The 24,582-nt window shown below is 39.2% G+C and overlaps 1 protein-coding gene across 1 annotated transcript in view; it reads right to left on the minus strand.

The window, feature by feature from the left end:
• Positions 1-24,582, minus strand: part of WDPCP (WD repeat containing planar cell polarity effector) — a 211,201-nt gene that overhangs the window by 35,640 nt on the left and 150,979 nt on the right. Inside the window, exon 14 of the mRNA XM_060784552.2 lies at positions 19,788-19,890. Within this exon, the coding sequence (XP_060640535.2) occupies positions 19,788-19,890 (103 nt within the window). The remainder of the gene's footprint in view (positions 1-19,787; positions 19,891-24,582) is intronic.

Here is a 24,582-nt window from a genome sequence, read left to right on the forward strand (position 1 = left end):
AAAACTTACCACAACCCAGTGATTCCAGCCATGAAAGCCTTCAACAACAAAGGCTGTCACTGTTGGTTAGGCTCATATCTAAAATATACGGTTCCCTTGTTGCTTCTTCCACCTTCTGGACCATAAAATTGTCTGCAAGGCCAGTGAGAAACTTGTTGGACCTGATATTCTTGGCAGTGCTTGTATTTCCTAAATATCAGAATAGTTAACATTTCCCATTACTACATCTGTTCTAGGAAGGCATCATCCAACTCTTCAGTTTGCCTTGGAGGTCTGTAGTAGACTCCTACAATTACGTCTTTGTTGTTTCTTTCCCCCTTAATTTTTACACAGATACTATCAACTTTACTTCCAGGATTTATGTCATAGATCCCACTCACAAATGTAAACATTCTTGATATTATACACTGCTACTCCTCCTCCTGGCTTGCAAACCATGGTTACATGGGAACGCATCCATGTGTGTGTGTGTGTGTGTGTTATATATATATATATATATATATATATATATATATATATATATATAACTTTTAAGTGATAATTACCTATTCACAAGGTGGAGAACTACACTCTTGATGCTGGCTCCTTATTTGTAAGACACACTTTAAGGCCTGCAGCATCACCCTGGACTAGAGTGGATATATAAGCATTTGTATAATTTATTTAGAATTTTAAAAATAGAGAACATACTGATTTTAAACAAACATTCATGCAGTTTATGTAGTATATTAAAGGTAGTGGATGATATGAATGTTAAAAAACCCCTAGCAGCTGCCTTTCCATGTTTGTCAGAAAAATGCTACATCACAGAAGGCAACGGAGAGGCCTTTTCTAAATATACCTTCAGGGGAGTAGACATAAAAGAGCTTTCAGTATCAGAACTTGACTAGCTTTAAACACACTCTGTAACCATGACTGACAGTTTGTAATTTACAAAAAGGTGTGTGGCTACTAAAGTCACTGAAGCAGATATAAACATTGGCTTTTCTGTTATATACTTATGGCCCATTTCTTGTTCCAATGCTTTGTTGCACAGACATGCCAGTGCCCAATATTATTTTCCGTGGACGCAATGCCCAAAGTCTTTAAAGCAAACACAGATAAACGGAATTTCCAAGACAGGTGGGAGTCCAATAATCTTCATTTCTACTCAAAAGTATGTCTCATTGAATATAACTTATTCCATGTGTCTTAAGGGCTATTGGAGATAACACGTACAAGGGTTGAATGAAAAGTAATGCCTCCACTTTTGTAACTCTTCAATAGATGGCAGCACTGGTATGTGGCAGGTACTGGCTTGTTCAGTAGACTCTCCTCTACAATTCCATTTTGGTGGGAAGCCTTAGCATTGAACAGTTGTGTTGTTAAAGTGCGAAGTATGGAACCCTGCGCAGATGATCCGTCAATGCGACTTAAGCCACGTACAGTCAATGAATTCTTGACGGCAGAAGGTGTCACCCCAAAGGAGATTCATCAGAGAATGAAAGCTGTTTATGGTGATTGTGTTGATGTGAGTACTGTGCGTCCTTGGGCGAGTGAGTTTAAAGATATTGAGGTGGGAACATCTGACTTGCGTGACAAACAAAGAGCTGGACGTCCTATGACAGCAACTACCGAGTTTCACAAGCAAAAGGTTGATAGATTGATTCAGGACAATCGTTGTATCACGAGAGAATTTTCACGCATAATCGGCATTTCACAAGAATGTGTGGGTCACATATTGCTCTGCTTGGCTATTGGAAGATTTGTGCACAATGGGAGAGAACTGTGAGATGCTGGTTATGGAAACAGAGTGTCGACTTCTTCCGTAACGGTTTCAGAAAACTTGTTCATCTTTGGCAGAAATGTATCCAATTGTCTGGTGATTATGTGGAAAAGTGAATAGTGGTAATTAAAGAGTACATTCTAAAGATTATTTCTGCGTTTGACTTATTAAAATATTTCCATCCAGACCCAAGGAACTAAGATGGAGGCATTACTTTTCATTCAACCCTGGTATAAGCTCAGCACTTATGTACGTCACCTGCTAAGTTTGTTTGTAAGCATGACCAGTCAATAAGGGCATATGAGGCCTTACTTCACTCTCTCAAAAGTTTTTAAAAACCAGAGTGAATTCCCAACCATTTCCAGTTCCATTTATACGTGTGTGTGTATGTGTGTGTAACACAGTAGATCTCAAGGGGTAAAGAAACCTGACGTCTGGATTCTCATCCTTGATCTATAGTCGTACCTGAGTTAATAGCTAGACAACTCCTTTATGAAGTACATTTGGGCTATCCCCTTCTCATCTGACAGCTTAGCAGAAAGAGACAATGTAGATAAGATAGAAATTTGAAAAAAAGGAGAGATTCGTAAAAGTTGATATATGTGCTTGGCTCCGTTCAGCAGCAAATACTCAATTTTGGAATTACGATATTATTATTATTATTATTATTATTATTATTATTATTATGTTTATGTTTATGTTTATGTATACCCTGCTTTTTCTCTCCACAAGGAGGCTCAAATGCTGTGGTTGCAGTCTTGAGCAATTTGTACACCTGGTTTCTACTACGAGATGGAATTTTGATTCTATTCTATCGTATTGTTTTATACCATATATGTTATCAGTAGTTAGACTCTGAAATCAGCAGGGAAATTTAAAATAAATAAATCCTAACCTTGATGTTTTGATATATACTATAGTATTTAAATATGATACATTGCTCGTGTTCAACATCGGTTTAAGATAAGCGATGAAAGACTTTCTGGAAGTGTGTTGAGTGACATTTGTATCGTGCAGATATGGTGTTTGCAGAACAATCTACACTACAGAATAGACTTTCCTTTTATTCTGACTGAAGAATAAGACAGGTAACTATGTAAACATGGAGCATGCATTTGGCAAGGAACCACTTATATTTAAATGCTCTGTTTTTATACTGCGTAATCTTTGTTTTTATAATTTTTTTCACATGAAAAGTAAAAAACAAAGGTGTTAAGTGCCCAAACCCTCCTTTGATCCAGATGTATGACTACTTAGTGATGGGAGGAATACAACTCTGTGCATGTTCAGGCACATTTTGTTTTTATGGGTATGGCTGCCCCAGTTAACAGATTAATCAGAAACATTTATTTTAAACAATGGGATAAATTGAAACAGTCCCCCTTTCTAATGATTATCAAACTTTATAAAGAATTTTGTAAAAGTGTGTATGCTGATAACAACACAGACATTAGAAATGGCACTTCTACTCTCACCCCCTTCCACATAGTTGAATAAAATCCCATGTTATCTGCTTTGAACAGGAATATATGGCAGTGTGGACACAGATAACCCAGTTCAAAGCAGGTATTGTTTGATTTTCTGCCTTGCTATTCTGGGTTATATGACTGTGGAAGGGCCCTCACTCACAACACAGAACACTTTAAGTGCAAACAGCACGTTCAGGGGAATGTGCATTCCCTACAATAAAACTGTTTTCTTTCTCAAAATACAATTTCTACAGAAATGTGTGCCTCAGTCAGCAATCAGACTTGCAGACTGTTTTTATCTTCCAAAGACTAGTTACAAAACAAGATATGTTAAATTTAAAATATGGATGAAAAAGAGAAAGTACTGTTAAATACTCAAATATAAGCCTAGTTTTTCAGCCCTTTTTTAGCCCTCCTCAGCTTATACTCGAGTGAAGTTCTGGCGAGAAGGCGTGGGGCTGAAAGAAGGGCTTTTTTCAGCCCCACACCTTCCTGCCAGGACCCTCACCTCTCCAACAGCCACCCAGCTCTCCTTCCTTTCCTCCTTTCTCGCACAGCACACACCCTCCTCTCCTCTTGTCTCGGTGCAATGCGTGCCTTCCTCTCCTTCCCTCTTGGCACCAGTCTTTCCCATTTTTCCTTCTTCATATACACACAGCATTTTCCCCAAAATGTATAGTTAAAATAAACTATGGTGATTACTGGAAGGATACATAAGCACATTTAGAATCATAGAATCATAGAATCAAAGAGTTGGAAGAGACCTCATGGGCCATCCAGTCCAACCCTCTGCCAAGAAGCAGGAATGTTGCATTCATTTACATTGAAGAAGGTTAAAATAATGATTTAATCTGAGTTGAACAGTCTTATATTAAATTACAGTTTTATGTAAATATTCAAAAACATTTAAATGTGGACAAAATAACTTGTTATCATGGTATTGAATGACACAGAGGATTATAGAATGGAAGAGAAGGGAAACCCAGAAGCAGATCTAGACCAAATTTTAAAATGGAAAATAGATGAGAAAGGTATTGTGGGACACACTCACACACACACACATACATATATATATATGAAAAACAATATAATTGGAAACCTATACTGATCGAGGTATTGAATAGTAATGAGAGGGATATTGAAAATTGGATAAAAACGATTTTAAAAATTCAACACCTAAGGATTAAGGCAACACAACATAAAATTCTAACAAAATGGTCTCAAACCCCACATCGACTAGCCTATATTACAAAAAGTACATCAATGTTACCATAAATGTGGGTAAAAGGGAGATTCCACAAGAGAGGAGATTCCATCTGAACATTAGGAAGAACTTCCTGACTGTGAGAGCCGTTCAGCAGTGGAACTCTCTGCCCCGGAGTGTGGTGGAGGCTCCTTCTTTGGAAGCTTTTAAGCAGAGGCTGGATGGCCATTTGTCAGGGGTGATTTGAATGCAATATTCCTGCTTCTTGGCAGGGGGTTGGACTGGATGGCCCATGAGGTCTCTTCCAACTCTTTGATTCTATGATTCTATGATTCTATAATAATAATAATAATAATAATAATAATAATAATAATAATAATCTTTATTTATACCCTGCCACCATCTCCCCAAGGGGACTCGGGGCGCCTTACATGAGGCCAAGTCCAACAATCACAGCAAAGCAAATATACAACATAAAATAATACATCAATTAAAAAAACAGTACAAAATAGGCACAAATACAATATAAAATCATAATAATCAATCACGTTGGGCAGGGCCGGTTGCAAAGATGAAAATGTTTAAATGTGGGACTGTGATAAGGTGTGTGTGTATGTATATATGTCAGATGGAGGAAATATTAGGGATAAAAATATAAATAATTTAAGAAACCCATTTTTTACCCAGAAAATAGAAGGTAAAAGTGGAAATAAAGAATTGGATGAAATTAAAAAATATATGATAGAAGCCGCACAAGCAATGTTTGCCCGAGGATAGAAAGAGCACAAAAAATAGGAGATAAAAAATTTGTATGAATACTTAGCTGATTATATGATGCAGGATTATATTGTGGAAAAGAGAATTAAATATACGGACGGATATTCTAAGGTGAACTGGAACTCGAAATGGAAAAGGGAAAGGGAAATATAAGGAACTGAATCAGACCATCTTCATGATCGAACAAATAACATAATATTTAAAAGAGAGGTACAACTGTTCCCAGAGGGAGGGGGTGAAGGGACGAGGAAAAAACTGATAGATATAAGTAGTAACAGACAATTATAGAAATAGAAAGGTGAATAATACATGTCAGACAGGAATGATATGAGTCAATATGTGAGAAAATTTTATTGATCTTTTTCCATTATTTTCTATAGTGTGAATGTGTAATGTTATACTCTACCAAAATAAAAAAAAATAAAAAAGTTTTAAAAATCTACTGGGAGGTTGAGACTTCTATGCTTCAGCCTAGTTCCTACATTTTAACTTCTTCATATTTACTTCTTCTTTGAGATTAGTTCTTGATCTGCTTCTAGAATTTGTAAATCTCTGACCTGATAGTTATTTTTTTAGATCAACAGTTAATAAATGTTCTATCTGAAGCATTCATTAAAAATAAAGATAAAATACTCCCCTTGACTATTAATGTGCAGGAAAGCACTGTTTAAAACTTCACCTATTTTCATGCCTAAGAAAACAGCTCCTCTTGAAATTCCTCAGCTGACATATCACGTCTGTGATGTGTTACACCTTGTCACATCACATTATATCTCAGAGAGTAAACAGAAGAAAGGTTATAAACTTAGTGTGCATACCAACTGCTAACAAGTACATGTTTTTGCCAACTTCGGTCTAATGAGTGCACCCAGGTGTAACAATGCAGGGGATCAAATAACATGTGGCTGAAATTCTCCACACATTTGCTCCTGAGTGAGCACCATTTCTCTTGTAAGTGAAACACAAGTGTAACCTATATTTACTTACCAGACTTGCAATTATTACTATTATTATATGATGATGATAATAATAATAATAATAATAATAATAATAATAATAATAATAGCAAGAAGTAGTAGTAGTAGTAGTAACACCACCATGTACATGAAAATTACAGTTATTCACACCAGGGAAATTTTGGCTAGTATGTTTCTGCTATGATGTTTTATTGCAAAAAATTGGGAAAACAACTCTGTGGATAACTCCTTAAAATAAGGCATGTTTGTTAACTGGTTTGAGCCAGCAGTAGTTAAAGACTTCTCTACCTATAGATACTATTCTTTTTTTAAAAAAAAATGTGTTTTATTAAAGTTTTCAAATAACAATAAAAAGAGGGGGAGCATGTCTAAGATATAGGAAAGTAGGAAAAATAGAGTGATAGAGCAAATGGTGATGATGCGGGATAGGGGATAAGGATAAGGGGATGTTGGTACTATGGGATTTAGGGGAGATGGATAGGGGGGAGGGGGTATAATATGAGAAAAAGAATATATATATATATAGTATGACTTCCAATCTTCTTCACGTCAGGTGTGTCTTTCTTTCTTCAGTCATTTAGATTCTCTCCTTATTTGGCAAGCTCTTTGTTGTAGGTTTTTCGGGCTATATGGCCATGTTCTAGAAGCATTCTCTCCTGACGTTTCGCCTGCATCTATGACAAACATCCTCAGAGGTTGTGACAAAACTTCAGAAGTGAATGCTTCTAGAACATAGCCATATAGCCCAAAAAACCTACAACTCAATGATTCCAGCCATGAAAGCCTTCGACAATATACTATTCTTGTTCTTGGTGGGATCACACTGTAGTTAAGTAGTCAGTAGCTAACCAGAACATCAGTGTTATTCTTCTGTTGGACGTAAGTATACCTTCTTGAAACTTGTAATTCTTAATGATAGAATTTTGATTTGGCTAAACAAGTCGACTAAGAAACATATTTTGGGCACCTGAACACCCCCAAACATGATGATCCGTAGTTGCTAGTACTGTTTTCTCCTTTCTACATTATCCAGAGCAGTGGTTCTTAACAGTTCATTTACCAGAATCCCCTTTTGTTGGTGCAAATCCTCGAGACAAAACTCATGTTTTAAAATCCTAAAGGGAAGCATTCATTGCAAGTTTTGTACTACTCAAAGAGTAAAAAACCCAACAACCCTAATGCCAATGTTGTTGGATTTTTATTGATCAGCCAATTGTCCTTATCGAAACACACAATATAAACACAACGTACTATATACATCTAGTCCGAGTAAAAATATAAATATACAAGTACAGAGAGAAAAAGTGGGAGTGGCCAACTTGTCGATGTCAAATGGCACCTCCAAATATCTGAGCAGGATACTATAGATATTTTGCTATGTTTTCAGGCCCACCTGCTGCCTTGTTTTGCCCTGACTGTCACTTCACGAAGCCCAAAGGGATGTATATATACATCTAGTATAGAAAGTTGTGTGTGTAAATAGATTACATGATTCAATGGACTACTGAGGAAATCAGCTCTAAGTTGTCACAACTGTAGAATTGTCACAACATTTCCCTCCTCCCTTCCTTCCAAAAAAGACATTCTGATACAGATGTCACCATAACATACAAAGGTAATACAGCTTCTTTTTAAAAGGATGGAGCTCCACAATTTGACTTTGAACTATGCAGCACTTATTGGGCTGTCTTGTCTTAACACGAATCCCTTTGGGGTGAAAGCAATTCATTTGAAAGTTAAAATAAATTCATCTTGCTGGGATGCAGTGTAATTTGTTGGAAGCTGGTCTAGGAAACCATCCTGGTCTTTTTTTTTTTTTTTTTGCATAAACTGAAAGAGTTAATGTAGTAATGTTTTGCAGGTGAGTTATTCACCTCCACAGGAATTTAATAATGATGGCATTTTTAAATGGTCAGTAAAATTTTATATAAAATGTCCAAATTTTAATTACTATCTCAAGCCCTTGGTATCTGCAGTGGATGGTGGAATTCATGCAGGGCTGCATCAAAAGGAGTCTAGTGTCTAGATCAAGGGAAGTCAAGTCATGGTGCCTCTCTATTCTGCTTTGGTTTGACTTCATCTAGAATAATGCGTCCAATTTTGGGCACCACAGTTCAAAAGAGCTATTGACAAGCTGGTAAGTGTCCAGAGGAGACAATCAAAGGTCTGGGGACCATGAATCCCTATGAGGAGTGTCTTAAAGAACTAGGTATGTTTAGCCTGCAGAAGTTGTATCCCTTCAAGTGGCATGTCATGGAGAAGCCCCAACTGAGTCATTCTTAGAACCACAGGAAGTACCTAAGCCAAAGTAACGGAAAACTGCCCAAAACAGATGCTGCTAGAATGCACTGGTATTTTAGGAACTGTAGCTGGGAGGCTTGAGGTCTGGCATTTTTCTCCTCCTTTCTGGAATTCAGGAAATGGAACAGCAATAAATAATCTTTATTATAAACTAGGAATGGGAAATCCTGTTTCACAAACTGTAATGCTTGTACAGGATCAGTGGCCAAGATGCTAGGGGATGTAGGCCAAAAACATGTAACTTTTCCAAGCTCTGATTGTTTACTTGGGCATTCAAAAAGCCTTTGATGGAATCCTTAAAACTCTTGAACAAACCTAGTTATCATGGAATAAGAGGAGAGGTATATGTAACAGGGTTTTCTCTGTAGCAGCACTTCAACCATGGCACTTTCTACCCAAGGAAGTTAGGCTGGCTCTATTTCTTTTGAGCTTCCAGCAGGAACCCAAACAATACTTTTCTAGGTTGCCAACTGTAAACTGCCTTGAGTTGCCTGCAGGCTGAGAAAGGCGGTATACAATACCCCACATATATAAATAAATAAATAAACAAATTCTGCATAGAGTGGCGGACACCAAGCAATATGACTGTCTACCCCTGTAGCTCTCTCTTACCATTCACCCAAAGCAAATTAAAACACTTAAACTGGTGGCATAATCATAATAAAACAGCCTGAACATTTTCTATGTGCTGTGTTGGTGATCGATTGTAGTACTACTACAGCAAAGGAAGCTCTTGTTACCAGCCTTCCACAGGACCTCCAGGACATGTGTGATGAATTCCCTACCTTTTTAGGCCGGGGAAAGCTCAGGATGTAGGCCAAGGAAGTTCAGCAGCCATTTTATGAGATGGTGCATGGAGGCAGCCATCTTAGAATACCCATTTTCTAGAGGGGGTGGAGCTTAGGAGCAGCCTGGAGGGAAATGTGGAGAGCTGTGTAATTGGGAGAGAGTGGGCAGAGCCTAGCTAGAGTGCAGAGAAAAAAAAGCCTTGAAGTAGGTGCATTTTAAAATCTGACAGCTCAGTCAGGGTCTGGTGTTTGAAGAGTGGAGAGGGTTTATGTGTTAGGAGAAGAGAAGTCAGAGAAGCCAGAAGTTGGCCAATTAGTAAAGATAGATAGCTATTAGGAAGAATAGCTAGTCTAGAGAATAGACAGATCCAAGGGAAAGGACTGTCTGGAGTTTTAAGGAAGTCTAGTCAGAGGGAAGTCTGCTAGATTCCTGAGGGAGTGAAGAGTTGTTTTGAAACTAAGCCTTAAACTATTTTTAAAGTAACCATATGCTTTTACTCATTTTTGCAACCGTTAAGATTAAGCGCCTGTATTATTGAAGTTCTCTCAAATAAACAACTTTATTCTTTATTTAACAACAACTGTCTCAAAGTGCCTCTGTCTACAGAAGTTCTATATCATTATCTGGGGAACAAAATACCCAGATTGGTGGCAGCAAACTACTAGAAGGTTTTCACTATTATTTACCTAAGAGTTCAGAGCATTACAGAGCATATGACACCTTTCTAGGACACAGCATTAAAAAAGTGCGGAAAAGAAAAGAGCTGTCCTAAGGCTGCTAACATCAGCTACAGATGGGGTAATCCCTTCAAGCTATCAATTTGTGACAAAGGAAAAATGTTCATTGTCATCTCAGCCAAGGAAGTTCTACTTATCTTGGATATATCATCAGAAGAGTGCTTCAAAACCAAAGGAAAAATGGAATTGTGTTTCAAAAGGAAGAAAAACAACAAACAAGGCAAAGTAGATCCAGATAAATAATGGCATGGAAAGAGATTTGCCATCCTTTTCCTGCCCTTTCCGCTAATGCTAGTCTGGATCACTAAGGAAAGCGAGCTTGTAGTCTCTTTGTGACTGAGAGAAAGGAGTTGGTAGCATACGTTTTTGTAGACAACCTCATTCAATTCCTCCGTGGCAAATCGGGGGGCAGTGGGGCAATCCCAGCACCCTGCCTCATCATCAGCTGACGCTTCTCTGTGATATGTGGGGAAGTAGTAGTAGCCCCATTTTTCCAAATGGAGCAAGGGGAGGGTGCTGTGTTGGCAGCGCAGCATCCTACGCAGCTATGGAGCCCTGACAGAAGTGAAGCTACATAATTCGATGGGTGGCGTCAACTGGGGCAGAAGCATCACAGGGCACTGAATTTCCATCGTGTGATGAGGTCCTAAGTCCCCTTCACTGGATGCAAATGTTGTAACTGGAATTTCCCAAACTATGACTTTACTTGACTGCTCCTTCACCTTTTCAACCTTGGCTGCATCTTCAGGGCTTGGAAAGGTTAAGGACTGGAGGAGGGAACTCTTACTTCATGCCCTGACCTCCCATTCCTCCATATTTGACAATACCTCTACTTTCCTCTGCTTCCTCCTCTTTTTTTCCTCTCTTCTTCAAGTTCCTTTTGCACCCACTTGCTCTACTCTACCTTATATCCTCCAGTCAACATGTCATGTTTGCCTTATTGCTTCCAAGTTTTAATCTAGTCTTACCTTTAACACTAACATGTATGAGAAGAGAGTCTACCATAATGGATGTTGGTTCATCTATGGTCCTCCTAAACTCCCCTTAAGAACTCTATTCCCAGCACAATAGCCAAATAGATAACCCGTTACAGTAATGAATCGAGTTTGAAGTTCATTAACTTCATTAACTTCATTAACTAGTAGCTAGTTCCAGGCTTTTCCCCCTGGACCTAGCTACTATTTTTGAATGCACCTCATGGACAATGTTATCTGTTGGTAAAATAATATGTCTCCACTCCAATGACACCTTAATGAAGTACTTACTACCAGACTATTCTAATTTTTATTTATTGCATTTGTATGCCGTCTTTCTTCCAGAATGGGACCAAAAGTGGCTTCCAAAACAAATTTAAAAACTTATAATAAAATTTAAAACAATTAAGGCACATAAAAAAAACATAAACATTTAAAAATATAGACTATTGCTTTGACTATGATACTATATTTAATCTGCAAATAAAAAATAACAACTAGAATACTTTCAGATTGACACCGCAGCCTATAACAAGCTAAGAGCCTTTCCACACAGCCATACATCCCACAATATCAAGGCGGAAAATCCCACAATATATGCGTTGAACTGGAATATATGGCAGTGTGGACTCAGTAACCCAGTTCAAAGCATGATTGGTGTAGTAGGGAAATGGACAGAAGGTACAATTAAGTTGAACTGTGGGATAGTTAGTACTGACAAAAATATTTGTCTGCATAGTGCATAGTTATAATTATGGAATTTGCTACAATTTGATGTATTGATGTATTGATGACAGCCATCAACTTTAAAAATAAATTAGAAAAATACATAGGGCAAACTATGTTTACAAATCATGATGGCTATATCTTATTTACAGGATCAAGTGTCTTTGGTTACAACCAGCACAGCTCTTATGTTCTTCAGCTTTTCCTAAAAAAAGCTGTCTATTTTTTGTTCTTCCTGTTCTCATGGATGATGGGAGAAAGTCGGCTCCTTTGGGAATCTAATCATATGTGTCAAGAAGGGGTTTAAATAGAAGTGTTCCTTGATTAGGAAGGTACGATGTGAACCTTCTCCTGGACTACAACCCACTCATGCATTTTTAATTGAGGGAAGTCTCATGGGAGTCCCTTATGAATAAATATGATTAACTGCACAGGTGACGGAGAAGACCATTTGGTCTATGGCAGTCAGTTTTTGTTCTAGGGTGGTAAATGGATCACCCAGTGCATTTGGTAGAAACATTAATTGCAGTTTTATTTGTCCTCAACACTGAATTGATTTGGGAAAGCATGAAAAAAATGAAGTCTGTTTATGGCAAGCTAGATAGCTCAAGGGAGAAGATATTTCTACATGAACATAAAGATAATAGAGAGGTGGGTAAGAAAGAATACTAATACTAATACTAATAATAATATTTGTATGCCACCTTTAATAATAATATTATTATTTAAATAATAATATTATTTGTATATCACCATACCAGGCGACAGTCACATTGAGGAAAAACAACAGGAAAAACTCAGCCATTATCAGGACCTCAAAATTGAACTGCAAAGGCTCTGGCATAAACCAGTCCAGGTGGTCCCAGTGGTCATTGGCACACTGGGTGTTCTGCCATGCTCTGGGCCTGAAATAATTGATTTTTTAAACAGGACGTGCTCTTTGTGCCCAGCGAGGAGCCGGGGTGCCATGGGTGAGAGGTCTTCAAGGATTTTCCCATACACAGTCTTTAAAGGGCTTGAAATGTTTAACAAAGTTCTTTATTACTGCTTAGGTCTTCAATAAAACAACAAACACTTCTTGGATCTTCAACAGATTAAACAAATGCTTCTTAAGTTGCCCCAAAATGGACAGGCACCTTGCTTGGAGAACTATTTCTTTCTTTAACAAGGAAAACCCTTTATTAACCCCTCCCAGGCAATCTACTGTCTAAGTTTTGTTGATGTGGGTCCTACTACCAGTTCCAATCTGCGTCTTGGGTCCTGAGTAGACCTACTAGTCAAGGCTATGTAGATTCTCCAGCTGGAGTTCTTTGGGTCTGTAAAACTGTTTTCTTCCAAAACTTTAGGACTGTTTCCCTCAGATGCTGTAAAGCTGAGAGGCTGTAAGCTCCCAGCCAGAGCTTTGGGACTGTTTTTCCCCAGAATTTCTGCCCCGGATGCTGTAGGAAATGAAACTTTTCTACGGATGGAGCTAATCCATGTCCTGTAGCTTAGCTTTCCACTGTAAGACTGAACTAAAAATGGCTCCCTCTCTTCCCATGGCCCTGGGGAAAGGGGTGGAACCAAAACTTAACAATGATAGACAGGTGGCTAGCCCTATGATTGCAAACCAAGGGAAGCCACCTTGTTGCAAATGCATGGAACCTTGGAATATATGCAAACACTCAATAGAAAGAAAATGAAGCTGAGGCTCCTGGTACAGCCATACCAGCACACTGGGTACTGTGCCAAAAGATCTCAGACGACATTTGGAAACAATAAACATTGACAAAAATCACCATCTGTCAACTGCAAAAGGCCACCTTACTTGGATCTGCACGCATCATTCGAAAATACACCACACAGTCCTAGAGACTTGGGAAGTGTTTGACTTGTGATTTTGTGATACAAAATCCAGCATATAGATCTCATTTGCTGTGACATACTGTGTTTTTGTGTCAATAAAATAATAATAATAATTGTTGTTGATACAATTGTAATAATCATCATCAGAAGTAGTAGTGGTAGTAGTACAGGTCTTTATTTAATAAGGTTTGTTGTTGAAGAAAAAGAACAGGGCAGCCACAATTCTACTAAACAGTAGGCCTTGTTCTGCCATAAACAGAATCATAGTCATAGAATAATAGAGTTGGAAGAGATCACATGGGTCATTTAGTTCAACCCCCTACCATGCAAGAAAAGCACAAAATACCCCTGACAGATGGCCAAAAAGACTCTGTTTAAAAGCCTCCAAGGAAGGAGCTACCACCACACTCAAAGGCAGAGAGTTCCACTGCTGAACAGCTCATATGGTCAGGAAATTCTTCCTAATCTTCAGATGGAATCTCTTCTCCTGTAATTTAAGCCATTGCTCAGAGTCCTAGTTTCCAGGGCAGCAGAAAACAAGCCTGCTCCCTCTTCATTTCACATATTTATACATGGCTATCATGTCTCCTCTCAACCTTCTCTTCTGCAGGCTAAACATACCCAGTTCTTTAAGACACTCCTTATGGGGATTCATGGTCTCCAGACCTTTGATCATTTTAGTTGCCCTCCTCTGAACACCTTATAGCTTGTCAATGTCTTTTTAAAATTGTGATGCCCAGAACTGGACACAGTATTCCAGGTGAGCTCTAACCAAAGCAGAATAGAAAGGCATGACTTCCCTTGATCTGGATACTATCTTGGCGATTTGGCTTTATGTATTTTGTTTGCATTTTAACTTATTATGATGTTATTATGTTTTTAGCTGTATTTGTGTATTGATTTTCTGCTGTTAGCGGAGGTCAAGAAGACTGGGGTATAAACGTTTTAAATAAATAAATAAATAGTAATAGTAATAATAATAATAATAATAATAATAATAATAATACTATACTCCTTTTGATGCAGCCCAAAATCCCATTGGCTTTTTAAGCTGCTGCATAACATTGTTGACTCATGTTTAATTTGGTTTTTTCCCCTTTTTCTTCTGTTTCTGTAGTTGGAACATAAACTTGGATTATGCTTATACTAATGGCTTTTCCCTGAAGGCTTATTGACATGCCTTGCTTTCCTTTACTGATTTTGCTACATCTCCCCTCACTATAAATGCCACCCAATCTCTTCTTAGATTTTACTTTCCTGGGGAAAACACTATATAATTCTCTTACTCAAAATGTCCCATTCTTCTTAGATAGCAAGCATGAATGGGGGAAGTTAGACGTAGTAAAACAAGGAATAGAATATCTAAACATTGCAATACTTAGGGTAAGAAAATTAAAGTGGACAGGAATGGGAAATTTTGAGTCAGATAATTACAGAGTGCTTCATTCAAAATTATTCTCTGCAGCCAGCTTTTTCCATTTTGAACTGGAAGGGAATTGAATGAGGAACAGGACATTATACTTCTCAGAATTAAAAGTGTTATTTTGATCTCATAATGCCGGAAGATGTACTCACATGGGATTTGAAACATAAAAAGCCCTTTGAGACTGTGGCCTCTTAAAAAGCTTTTATCAAATTAATCTTTGCAATGTTAGTTTGTGCCTAGGCAACAGACAGGAGGCAGCAGGAAAATCAGCTGAACTTGTTTTTCCTTCTACAACATCAAGTGAAACTAAAAATGCTTTGATCTCTTGAAATCAAGAGAAACTACAGCAATAGAGAAACGGCAGGAGTTGTGAAATAATATCATCTCTAATTTTCACTGGACAGAGAGCCCTTTCTCGTGTATTGAGAACATGCATTTAATAAACAGTGTCCCAGTAAGAAGCTATATTAAGTTGAAAAATAATGCAGCATGGTAAGTTGCCATTTCAGCATCTCAATGATTTTTGTTCAGTGTGTATAAGCCTTTATAAAAGCAAGAGAAGGACATATATGACAAACAGCATTTATTATTGGCTTGGGATAGTATACTAGATGACGAACTTCAGTATAAGAGTTAGCTAACAAAGATGCAAAGTTGTTAGATTTGGTTTATTTGAGATAGAAGAAAAGGGTTTGCTACCTCTATGGTAGGATCTGAAGCAACTCAGCGAAAATACCATTAACTTTATGAGAATAAAGGAGTTGGTAGATAAATATTATTGTGTTTGCTTTTTGATATTAATATACAAACAGAAAGTACAATGACACATTATTTACATCAGTGGTTGTCAACCTGTGGGTCCCCAGATGTTTTGGCCTTCAACTCCCAAAAATCCTAACAGCTGGCAAACTGGCTGGGATTCCTGGGAGTTGTAGGCCAAAATACCTGGGGAACCACTGGTTGAGAACCACTGTTTACATCACATACATGCATAGTTATATCATATACCACCACCGCCCCCCCCCCCCCCGAGTGGCCAGAGTGAAGAGAGAGGGGAGCAGAAGACAGTTGTTTCCTGCCTATATCATCAGTTGGAAGCCCCCCCCCCCCCAACCCGGCACCAAATGCTGTTCTGGCCAGAGTGAAGAGAGAGGGGGCTACAGTTCAAGACAGTTCCATCTTGGTTGTTGTAGGTTTTTTCGGGCTATATGGCCATGGTCTAGAGCAGGGGTCAGGAACCTTCGGCCCTCCAGGTGTGGTGGACTTCAACTCCCACAATTCCTTGGGCCAAGGTAAGCCTTTGGGGCGAATGCCGAGCCTCAAGGAATTGTGGGACTTGAAGTCCACCACACCTGGAGGGCCGAAGGTTCCCCATGCCTGGTCTAGAGGCATTCTCTCCTGACGTTTCGCCTGCATCTATGGCAAGCATCCTCAGAAGTAGTGAGGTCTGTTGGAACTAGGAAAAAGGGTTTATATATCTGTGGAATGACCAGGGTGGGACAAAGGACTTGTCTGCTGGAGCTAGGTGTGAATGTTTCAACTCTAAAATTACAACAGCACAACAACAGAGAGGAAACAAACAAGGACATCTAATCACCTCTCAACCAAATTTTGCTCTACGCACTGTCAGGCCATTATATGATAATCAAGGTGGTCAGTTGAAACATTCACACCTAACTCCAGCAGACAAGAGTCCTTTGTCTCACCCTGGTCATTCCACAGATATATAAACCCATTTTCCTAGTTCCAACAGACCTCACTACATCTGAGGATGCTTGAAATAGATGCAGGCGAAACATCAGGAGAGAATGCCTCTAGACCATGGCCATATAGCCCGAAAAAACCTACAACAACCAAGTGATTCCGGCCATGAAAGCCTTTGACAATACAAAGTTCCATCTTGTCTCCTGTGCTTTCTAATAATATAATATAATATAATATAATATAATATAATATATTGTATATACATATAATAATTATAATATTATAATGTAATACAATATAACACTAATAAAATTACAATATTATAATTATATATTTTATATTACACTAGCCATCCCCTGCCACGCGTTGCTGTGGCCCACATGGGGGTTCTGTGTGGGAGGTTTGGCCCAATTCTATTGTTGGTGGGGTTCAGAATGCTCTGTGATTGTAGCTGAACTATAAATCCCAGCAACTATAACTCCCAAATATCAAGAAGGGCGGCATATAAATGTCATAAAGAAATAAAGAAATAGTTCACACACCAGGAAGATAGCCATCATCATCCTAAACAATAACAATAATGTATTTCTTACTTGCCTCTTCTCAAGTCAGGATGCAACATAGTTAAAACATTGAACCATCAAAATGCATTTGTTAAAAGACATATATAAGACTAAAACACATGTGTGTGTCTTGTTTTATTCTCAACCATTTTGCCATGATAACATACATTTATACCGATAATACAACTTTTTCTACTGAAGGATGTTGTTTCCCCCACGAATGTAGTGATGATAAAGTGATACAAGAGCAAAGTTAGAAAGGAGAGCAATGCGTGTTTTCCTTGGAGTTATGTCCTATTTTATATGACATGGCCAGATAGGTGTACTCGGGCGTAATATATGAATCTACTTGAATATGCCTCTAGAATTCAAAATACTAAAGAATCCTGTTGCAGACTCAAAACTCTGTCTGGGCCTTGCATGTCTGGTCTATGTATTTTGATAGAGGTTGATGCTACATTGCTTGAAACGAATATTTTGGAAATTAGTCCTTACAGAATTGAACTGGCGACTTTTTTTTTTGTCGTGTCCGGAACATCCTGTTGTGAGAGAATTGGCCGTCTGCAAGGACGTTGCCCAGGGGACGCCTGGATGATTTAGATGTTTTATCAACCTTGTGGGATGCTTCTCTCATGTCCCCGCATGAGGAGCTGGAGCTGATAGAGGGAGCTCATCCGCCTCTCCCCGGATTCGAACCTGTGACCTGTCAGTCTTCAGTCCTGCCGGCACAGGGGTTTAACCCACTGGTGACTGAAGGATGCTCGGTGGAGGCCTACTGTTCTGTCACGCACTGGGCCTGTAATGATTGTCTTTTGAAATAGGACGTGCACCTTGTGCCCAGCGGGAAGCCAGGGCGCCACGAAAGAGGCCCTCAAGGATTTTCCTGAAGAAATGGTCTTTAGATGGCTTGAAAGGTTAAACAAAGTCCTTTACTATTGAACAAATTAAACAGATATTTCTCAAATCTTCAATGAGTCAAACAAATGCTTCAAGGCTTTAAATCAACTGGTGGCTTCCTTAATCTTGTCCACAAGGGACAGGCAACTGTCTTCATTAATTGTTCTTATACGAGGGGTATTTTTAAAGTAAGGTCCGTTGGAACATAAGTACACAACGAAAGTTTATTTCAAAAAAGTAAATTTATTTTCAGAAAGTACATACTCCACTCTATTTTTCGACATAGTTGCCAAGTTTGTTCAAACACTTATCATACCTCTGAACCAATTTTAAAATACCCTCTTCATAAATCCTCGCTTCAACTGAAGCCACCAAATCGTCTGTAATCAAAGAAGGGCAACCGGAGCGGTTCTCATCATGGACATTGTCACGGCCATCTTTGAATTGTCGTACCCACTTACGCACTTTGCTTTCACTCATAACAGTATCACCGTACACTTCACAAATCCGTTGATGAATTTCTGCAGCAGGCAGGTTCCTTGCTGACAAAAACCGTATCACTGAGCGAACCTCACATGCGGAGGGTGAGTTGATAGTCTTAAACATTTTTAAAGCACAGAACAGAACCATACAGGTTAGCTACAGAGTGGAAACTGAGCACAGTTGTTCCCGAGGCATGCCGGTACACGACGCACGCGCTCGTTGCGGTATGCGCGCGAACTACCAGTGTCTACAACAAAACGGACCTTACTTAAAAAATACCCCTCGTTCTTTGAGAGGAAAACCCTTTTTTAACCTCTCCCAGGCTGTCTGTTATCTAAGTTTTTTGGGGTGGGATCTACTACCGATTCCAAACTGCGTCTTGGTACCAAGTAAACCTACCAGACAAAGCTTGTAGATTCTCCAGCTGGAGTTCTTTGGGTCTGTAAAGCTGTTTTCCCTCTGGAATTTCTTTAAGACTTTAGGGCTATTTCCTTCAGATGCTGTAAGGCTAAGAGGCTGCAAGCTCCCAGCCAGAGCTTTGGGAATTTCCCCCCGGAATGTCATGAGAAATGAAGCTTTTCTGCAGGTGAAGTTTGTCCACATTCTCTAACTTAGGTTTCCTCACTAAGGCTAAATAAAAATGGCTCCCTCTTCCCTTTCCATCTCCCTGGGAGAAGGGGCGGATGCAAACTTAACAATGATAGACAGGTGGCTTGCCCTATGACTGCAAGCCAAAGGAAGCCACTTTTTTGCTTCCTTTGAAACTTTGGAATGCATGCAAACAGTTAATAGAAAGAAAATAAAGTTGGAGCTCCTGTTACAAACATACCAGCACACCTACGCACATATGACTCTAAAAGAAGGTTCTTAATGTTATCAATATGTGTTTCTAGATTGAATGTTTTTTCACTCTTTTTACAATACGGAAATAACTTGTTAATTTCTATCCTTCTTGCTTTGTAAAGACTGTTTCTGCACGGGTATCCATCCCTCTTCCCTCTTCAGCAAAGATGCCATATCCTTGTCCTCTCGCCTCCCAAAACAATTCCAATTAGCCAATAACGGTGCGACAAGCATAACATGACAGTGATACAAGAACAAGTATTGATTAAAACAAAAAGCCATTTTTAAAAACAGCATTAATTCTTACCAGCCGCAGTCGTTATTGATTCTGTGTCAATGTCGTTAGCCTTTTTCTTTGCCACTTCAGCTAGTGCCAATTCATCCTTATCTAGTGCAAAGTAATGGATGTCCTTTGGAAAAAAAGCAAAATAAAAGATTAATCTAAAATGAATCTTGGGCAAGTAACAAAGGAGAATTTGAAAGGAAAAAGGGCTTTTTATTGCTTAGATCAGAAACACAGATGAACGTGATGAGGCTATATTTATAATTTTCTCAGTGTTGCTCTCTTGAAATGCGGATTTATTATCCTCTTCGTACTTCTGTTCTGGCACAAAGTAATGAATAAAGTGTTAATTATGAACAGAAAGAACAGAGCTCTCAACCCTGCATTCTAACCAAACCTTGAATAGCTGCTTTGGGTGTTGTTTTTGTATGAGTGAGCAAATCCAGTTAGATATAGGAAAAGCAGAGAGATAACACAGTGAATATATGGCTGAACCCAAACTGTGAAGTGGCTGAACATAATGTAGCAAAGAATGCATATGATCAGCAGTAAGATATATCTCTTTCCCCATCATTTCCAGGCTGTGCTTACTCTTTATCATTAGTTTTTCATATCTTTCCCATATGAGTCAAACATTAAGATCTTTGAGAAAGATGTTTCTTTTGATCCTGCTACTCTCAACAGCATATCCGGGGGGGGGGGGGGGGGGGCATACGGCAATGTCTTCTTCATGGTTACTCTAGACCAGGGGTCCTCAAACTTTCTAAACAAAGGGCCTGGTCACAGTCCCTCAAACTGTTGGAGGGCCAGATTATAATTTGAAAAAAAAAATGAATGAATTCCTATGCAAACTGCACATATCTTATTTGTAGTGCAAAAAACACTTAAAAACAATACAAGAATTAAAATGAAAAACAATTTAACAAATATAAACGTATTAATATTTGAATGGGAAGTGTGGGCCTGCTTTTGGCTGATGAGATAGGATTGTTGTTGTTGTTGAGTGCTTTCAAGTCATTTCAGACTTAGGTTGACCCTAAGCAAGGGCCGGGTAAATGACCTTAGAGGGCCGTATCCGGCTCCCGGGCCATAGTTTGAGGACCCCTGCTCTAGATTTTAGAACTTTCTTCCTATCGAAGATAGACTTTTTGTTTCCCGTTCTTTCAACAATGTTTTATTCCAACACACTGTCAGAGATGGTTTTGTCAGTTTCTTCTTCCAAAATATAGACAAAAGGACCTGGCCTTTATCATCAGTCTTTCATTTGAGTACTAACCAGCCTGACTCAAAGTAAGTTGCAAAATCAGTTGGGAACTGCTCCCTTTAGGGTATTTAGCCCTATACCATTTCTTTTTGCCCCTTTGTTGCTTTTTAATGTCTTTATTCTTGCCCCCTCACGCTTGCCTGCTTGCCCACCCCTTGCTCGTTTGCCCGGCCCCTTACTCACTTGCTGCTCACTTCTCCCTTGCCCACCCCTCAGTTCACTCACCGCTTGCCTGCACCTTTACACACTCACTGCTTGCCCACCCCCATGCTCATTCGCCACTTGACTGGCCTCTTACTCACTCATAACCTGCCCATCTCCCTTGCTCACTCATAGCTTCCCCTGCCCCTCTCGCTCTTTCACCACTTGCCTGCCCCTGTTCACTCGTCGCTTGCCTACCGCCTCACTTACTAATCACTTACCTGCCCCTCTTGCTCATTCGCCACTTGCCTGCCCCCTGGTCAATCATTGCTCCCCCCCCCAGTCACTCACCACTTGCCTGCCCCTCTTGCTCACTCATCACCTGTCTACCTCCCTTGCCTCACAACCTCTGAGGATGCTTGCCACAGATACAGGCAAAATGTCAGGAGAGAATGCTTCTAGAACATGGCCATATAGCCCGAAAAACCTACAATAACCCAGTGATTCCAGCCATGAAAGCCTTCGACAATACATTGTCTCTTCCTTGCTTTCTTTTTTGTGGCAGGCAAAGACATTCCTAATCAAGCAAGTTTTTAAATGTAAGCAGAAGAGCTTTTTATGGAGATACTTTATTCTTTTTAACTTTGTGCATGTGTTTAAAAGGCTTTTAATACTGTTTTATGTGTTGTTTATAAGATTAAGATTTTTAATTGTTTTAGAAGCTGCCTTAGATCTTACTCCGGGGAAAAAGGCGGAATGCAAATGTATGTGTTTACTGAGACTGGGTACCTAGTAGCAATTGACTTAATTACCCTCTTGGCCCGGACTAACATTTGTGTTTTATATTGTAATGTTGATTTTTTTAATGGCACTTTTATGAATGTATGGCATTGAATTGTCCCAACCTGTAACCCGCCTTGAGTTGCCATTTGGCTGAGAAAGGCGGGCTACTAATATCGTAAATCTATATAAATAAAAATGTAATGTTCGTTTGTGGGATTAACACAACTCAAAAACCACTGGACGAATTGACACCAAATTTGGACACAAGACACATTTCAGGCCGACGAGTGACAATTATTTATTTCGCGTATTTCTACCCCGCCCTTTTCAACCCCTGAGGGGGGACTCAGGGCAGCTTACAAAAGACACAATTCGATGCCTACACAAACAATAAAAATAAAACATATATAAACAGTAATTAAAACAACTATAAACAATTAAAACAATCAATTATGCATCACAATCAATAAAATCAATCTCATGCTCAACGTTCGTCAGCTCAGAATCCGTAAATTCATTCCACATTGTCAGTTCCTATCAATTCTAGTCGTCATTGTCCTTTATCTATCTGCCAGGTTACCCAAAAGCCTGGTCCCAAATCCATGTTTTTAATTTCCTTCTAAAAGAGAGGAGGGATGTTGATGACCTAATTTCCCCGGGGAGTGAATTCCACAGATGAGGAGCCACCACCGAGAAGGCCCTGCTCCTTGTCCCCACCAATCTCACTCGTGATAGAGGTGGGGCCGAGAGCAGGGCCTCCCCAGAAGATCTTAAACTCCGAGGCGGGACGTAGAGGGAGATGCGTTCGGACAGATACGCTGGGCCGGAGCCATATAGGGTTTTGTAGGTCAAGACCAGCACTTTGAATTGTGTTTGGAACTGGATCGGCAGCCAGTGGAGCTGACATAACAGAGGGGTGGTATGCTCCCTGTATGACGCTCCGGTGAGTAATCTCTCATAATCACTCATAAAAAACATTGAAAAACAAAGGAGAAGAGACTTAAAAAGCCAAAAAAACAAAAAACAAAATATACATTACAACACATGTGCAAAACCACACACACACATAAATGCGCAAACCCATATACACAAATATATGCACACATATACACACACACAAAACACATATACAGAGACTGGGCCACAGCAACGCATGGCAGGGGATGGCTAGTAAATAAATAAATAACATAGTTTTGCATGATCTTATTTACCTGGGGTAAGCCATCAAGCAGCAAATTGTACTTCTGGCCTTTCTTAATAACCATGCCACTACTGATGCACCAACATGACACTTATTGCCATCAGAACGTCAAAGCAATTGCTGTTGTGTCTTTTCAAGTTGTTTCTTGGTGATGGCAACCCTATTATGGGATTTCCTTGGCAACATTTGTTTCGAGGGAGTTTGTCTTTAAGGCTGAGAGAGTGTGAGTTGCCCAAGGACATCTAGCAGATTTCCATGGCTGAGAAGGGATTCAAGCCTTATCTCTAGAGTTGTGGTCCAATGCTCAAACCATGATGCCTGGCTGGCTTATTTTAAAAGGATACTGGCCCTTAAAAGTCTAGAGCTGAGTCAGAAAGAGAAGATACATAGCTTCCACAGTACTGTTACCAGTTCTCCCTATTCAAAGTAAGGAAATACAGACTAAAATATTCCTTTTTTTACATGTGGGAGGAAGACAGATGAGGGAAAAAAAGAGATATTTGTTTTCCTTGTTGAAGGAAGCGTAAACACTACATATTTTGTTGCTGAAAAGAGCTTGGTGCCTGCCCTGCTTAAAATTTCATACATGCAAACATATCCCGTACCTGAAAGGTGCTAGAATAAACTACATTGTGTTGCTTCTTTGGTATCCTTGGTCTTATGTCTTTAACTATCAAGGGGTTTAATCCTTGGATTTCCATTTTATTTATGACTTGAAGACAAATAACAAATGACAACAGAGGATGGAAAGAAAAATCTAGTTAGTCTATTTTACTAAATCAAGTTATCTGAAATATAGCTTATGTCATTACTATGTGATGATAAAAAAGGGAAATATTCCTTTGCTTCGAATGTGTTATCTGCGAAGCCTCAATCACTGGATTTGTTCCAGGTGGTAAGTAGTCTGGTTAATCCAGACTGTCTTCACTTGGCTGCTGATGCAAGTCTCTCCTGCTGTGAGAAAATTTCTGGTTTCTTTGCAGATAAAATCAATCAGATTTTGATTAAAATGTGTGCCTAGGCAAGGAAAGCGGTGTCTAAAGGGAGAAATATGAAGAGCTTGTCTCTGTGAATACTAGTGACTACCCTTTAAGCTGTGTTGCACAATGTGCTTTTGGATCTTCCTTTCTGCCTGAATTGAAATTGTGTGCATGACTTCAAGTCTCCTATCAATTTAGGAGAAGCCCATGAATTTCATTGGGTTTTCTTAGGCAAGGAATACTCAGAGGTGGCTTTGCCCATTCCTTTCTCTGAAATATAACATATAGCACCCAGAATTCATTCACAGCCAAGTACTAGCAAGGGTTGAGGGGTGTCTACATGTAAACTTTCTAGGATTGTAAAAAGGTATGGCACTTCTTTCGTAGAAAAGAGACGCGCACTCTTATCATCTTGTAGCACAAATCACATATGGGATGCAACAAATAAGC

This window comes from Anolis sagrei, chromosome 1, assembly GCF_037176765.1.
Source record: "Anolis sagrei isolate rAnoSag1 chromosome 1, rAnoSag1.mat, whole genome shotgun sequence".
Lineage (NCBI taxonomy): Eukaryota > Metazoa > Chordata > Lepidosauria > Squamata > Dactyloidae > Anolis > Anolis sagrei.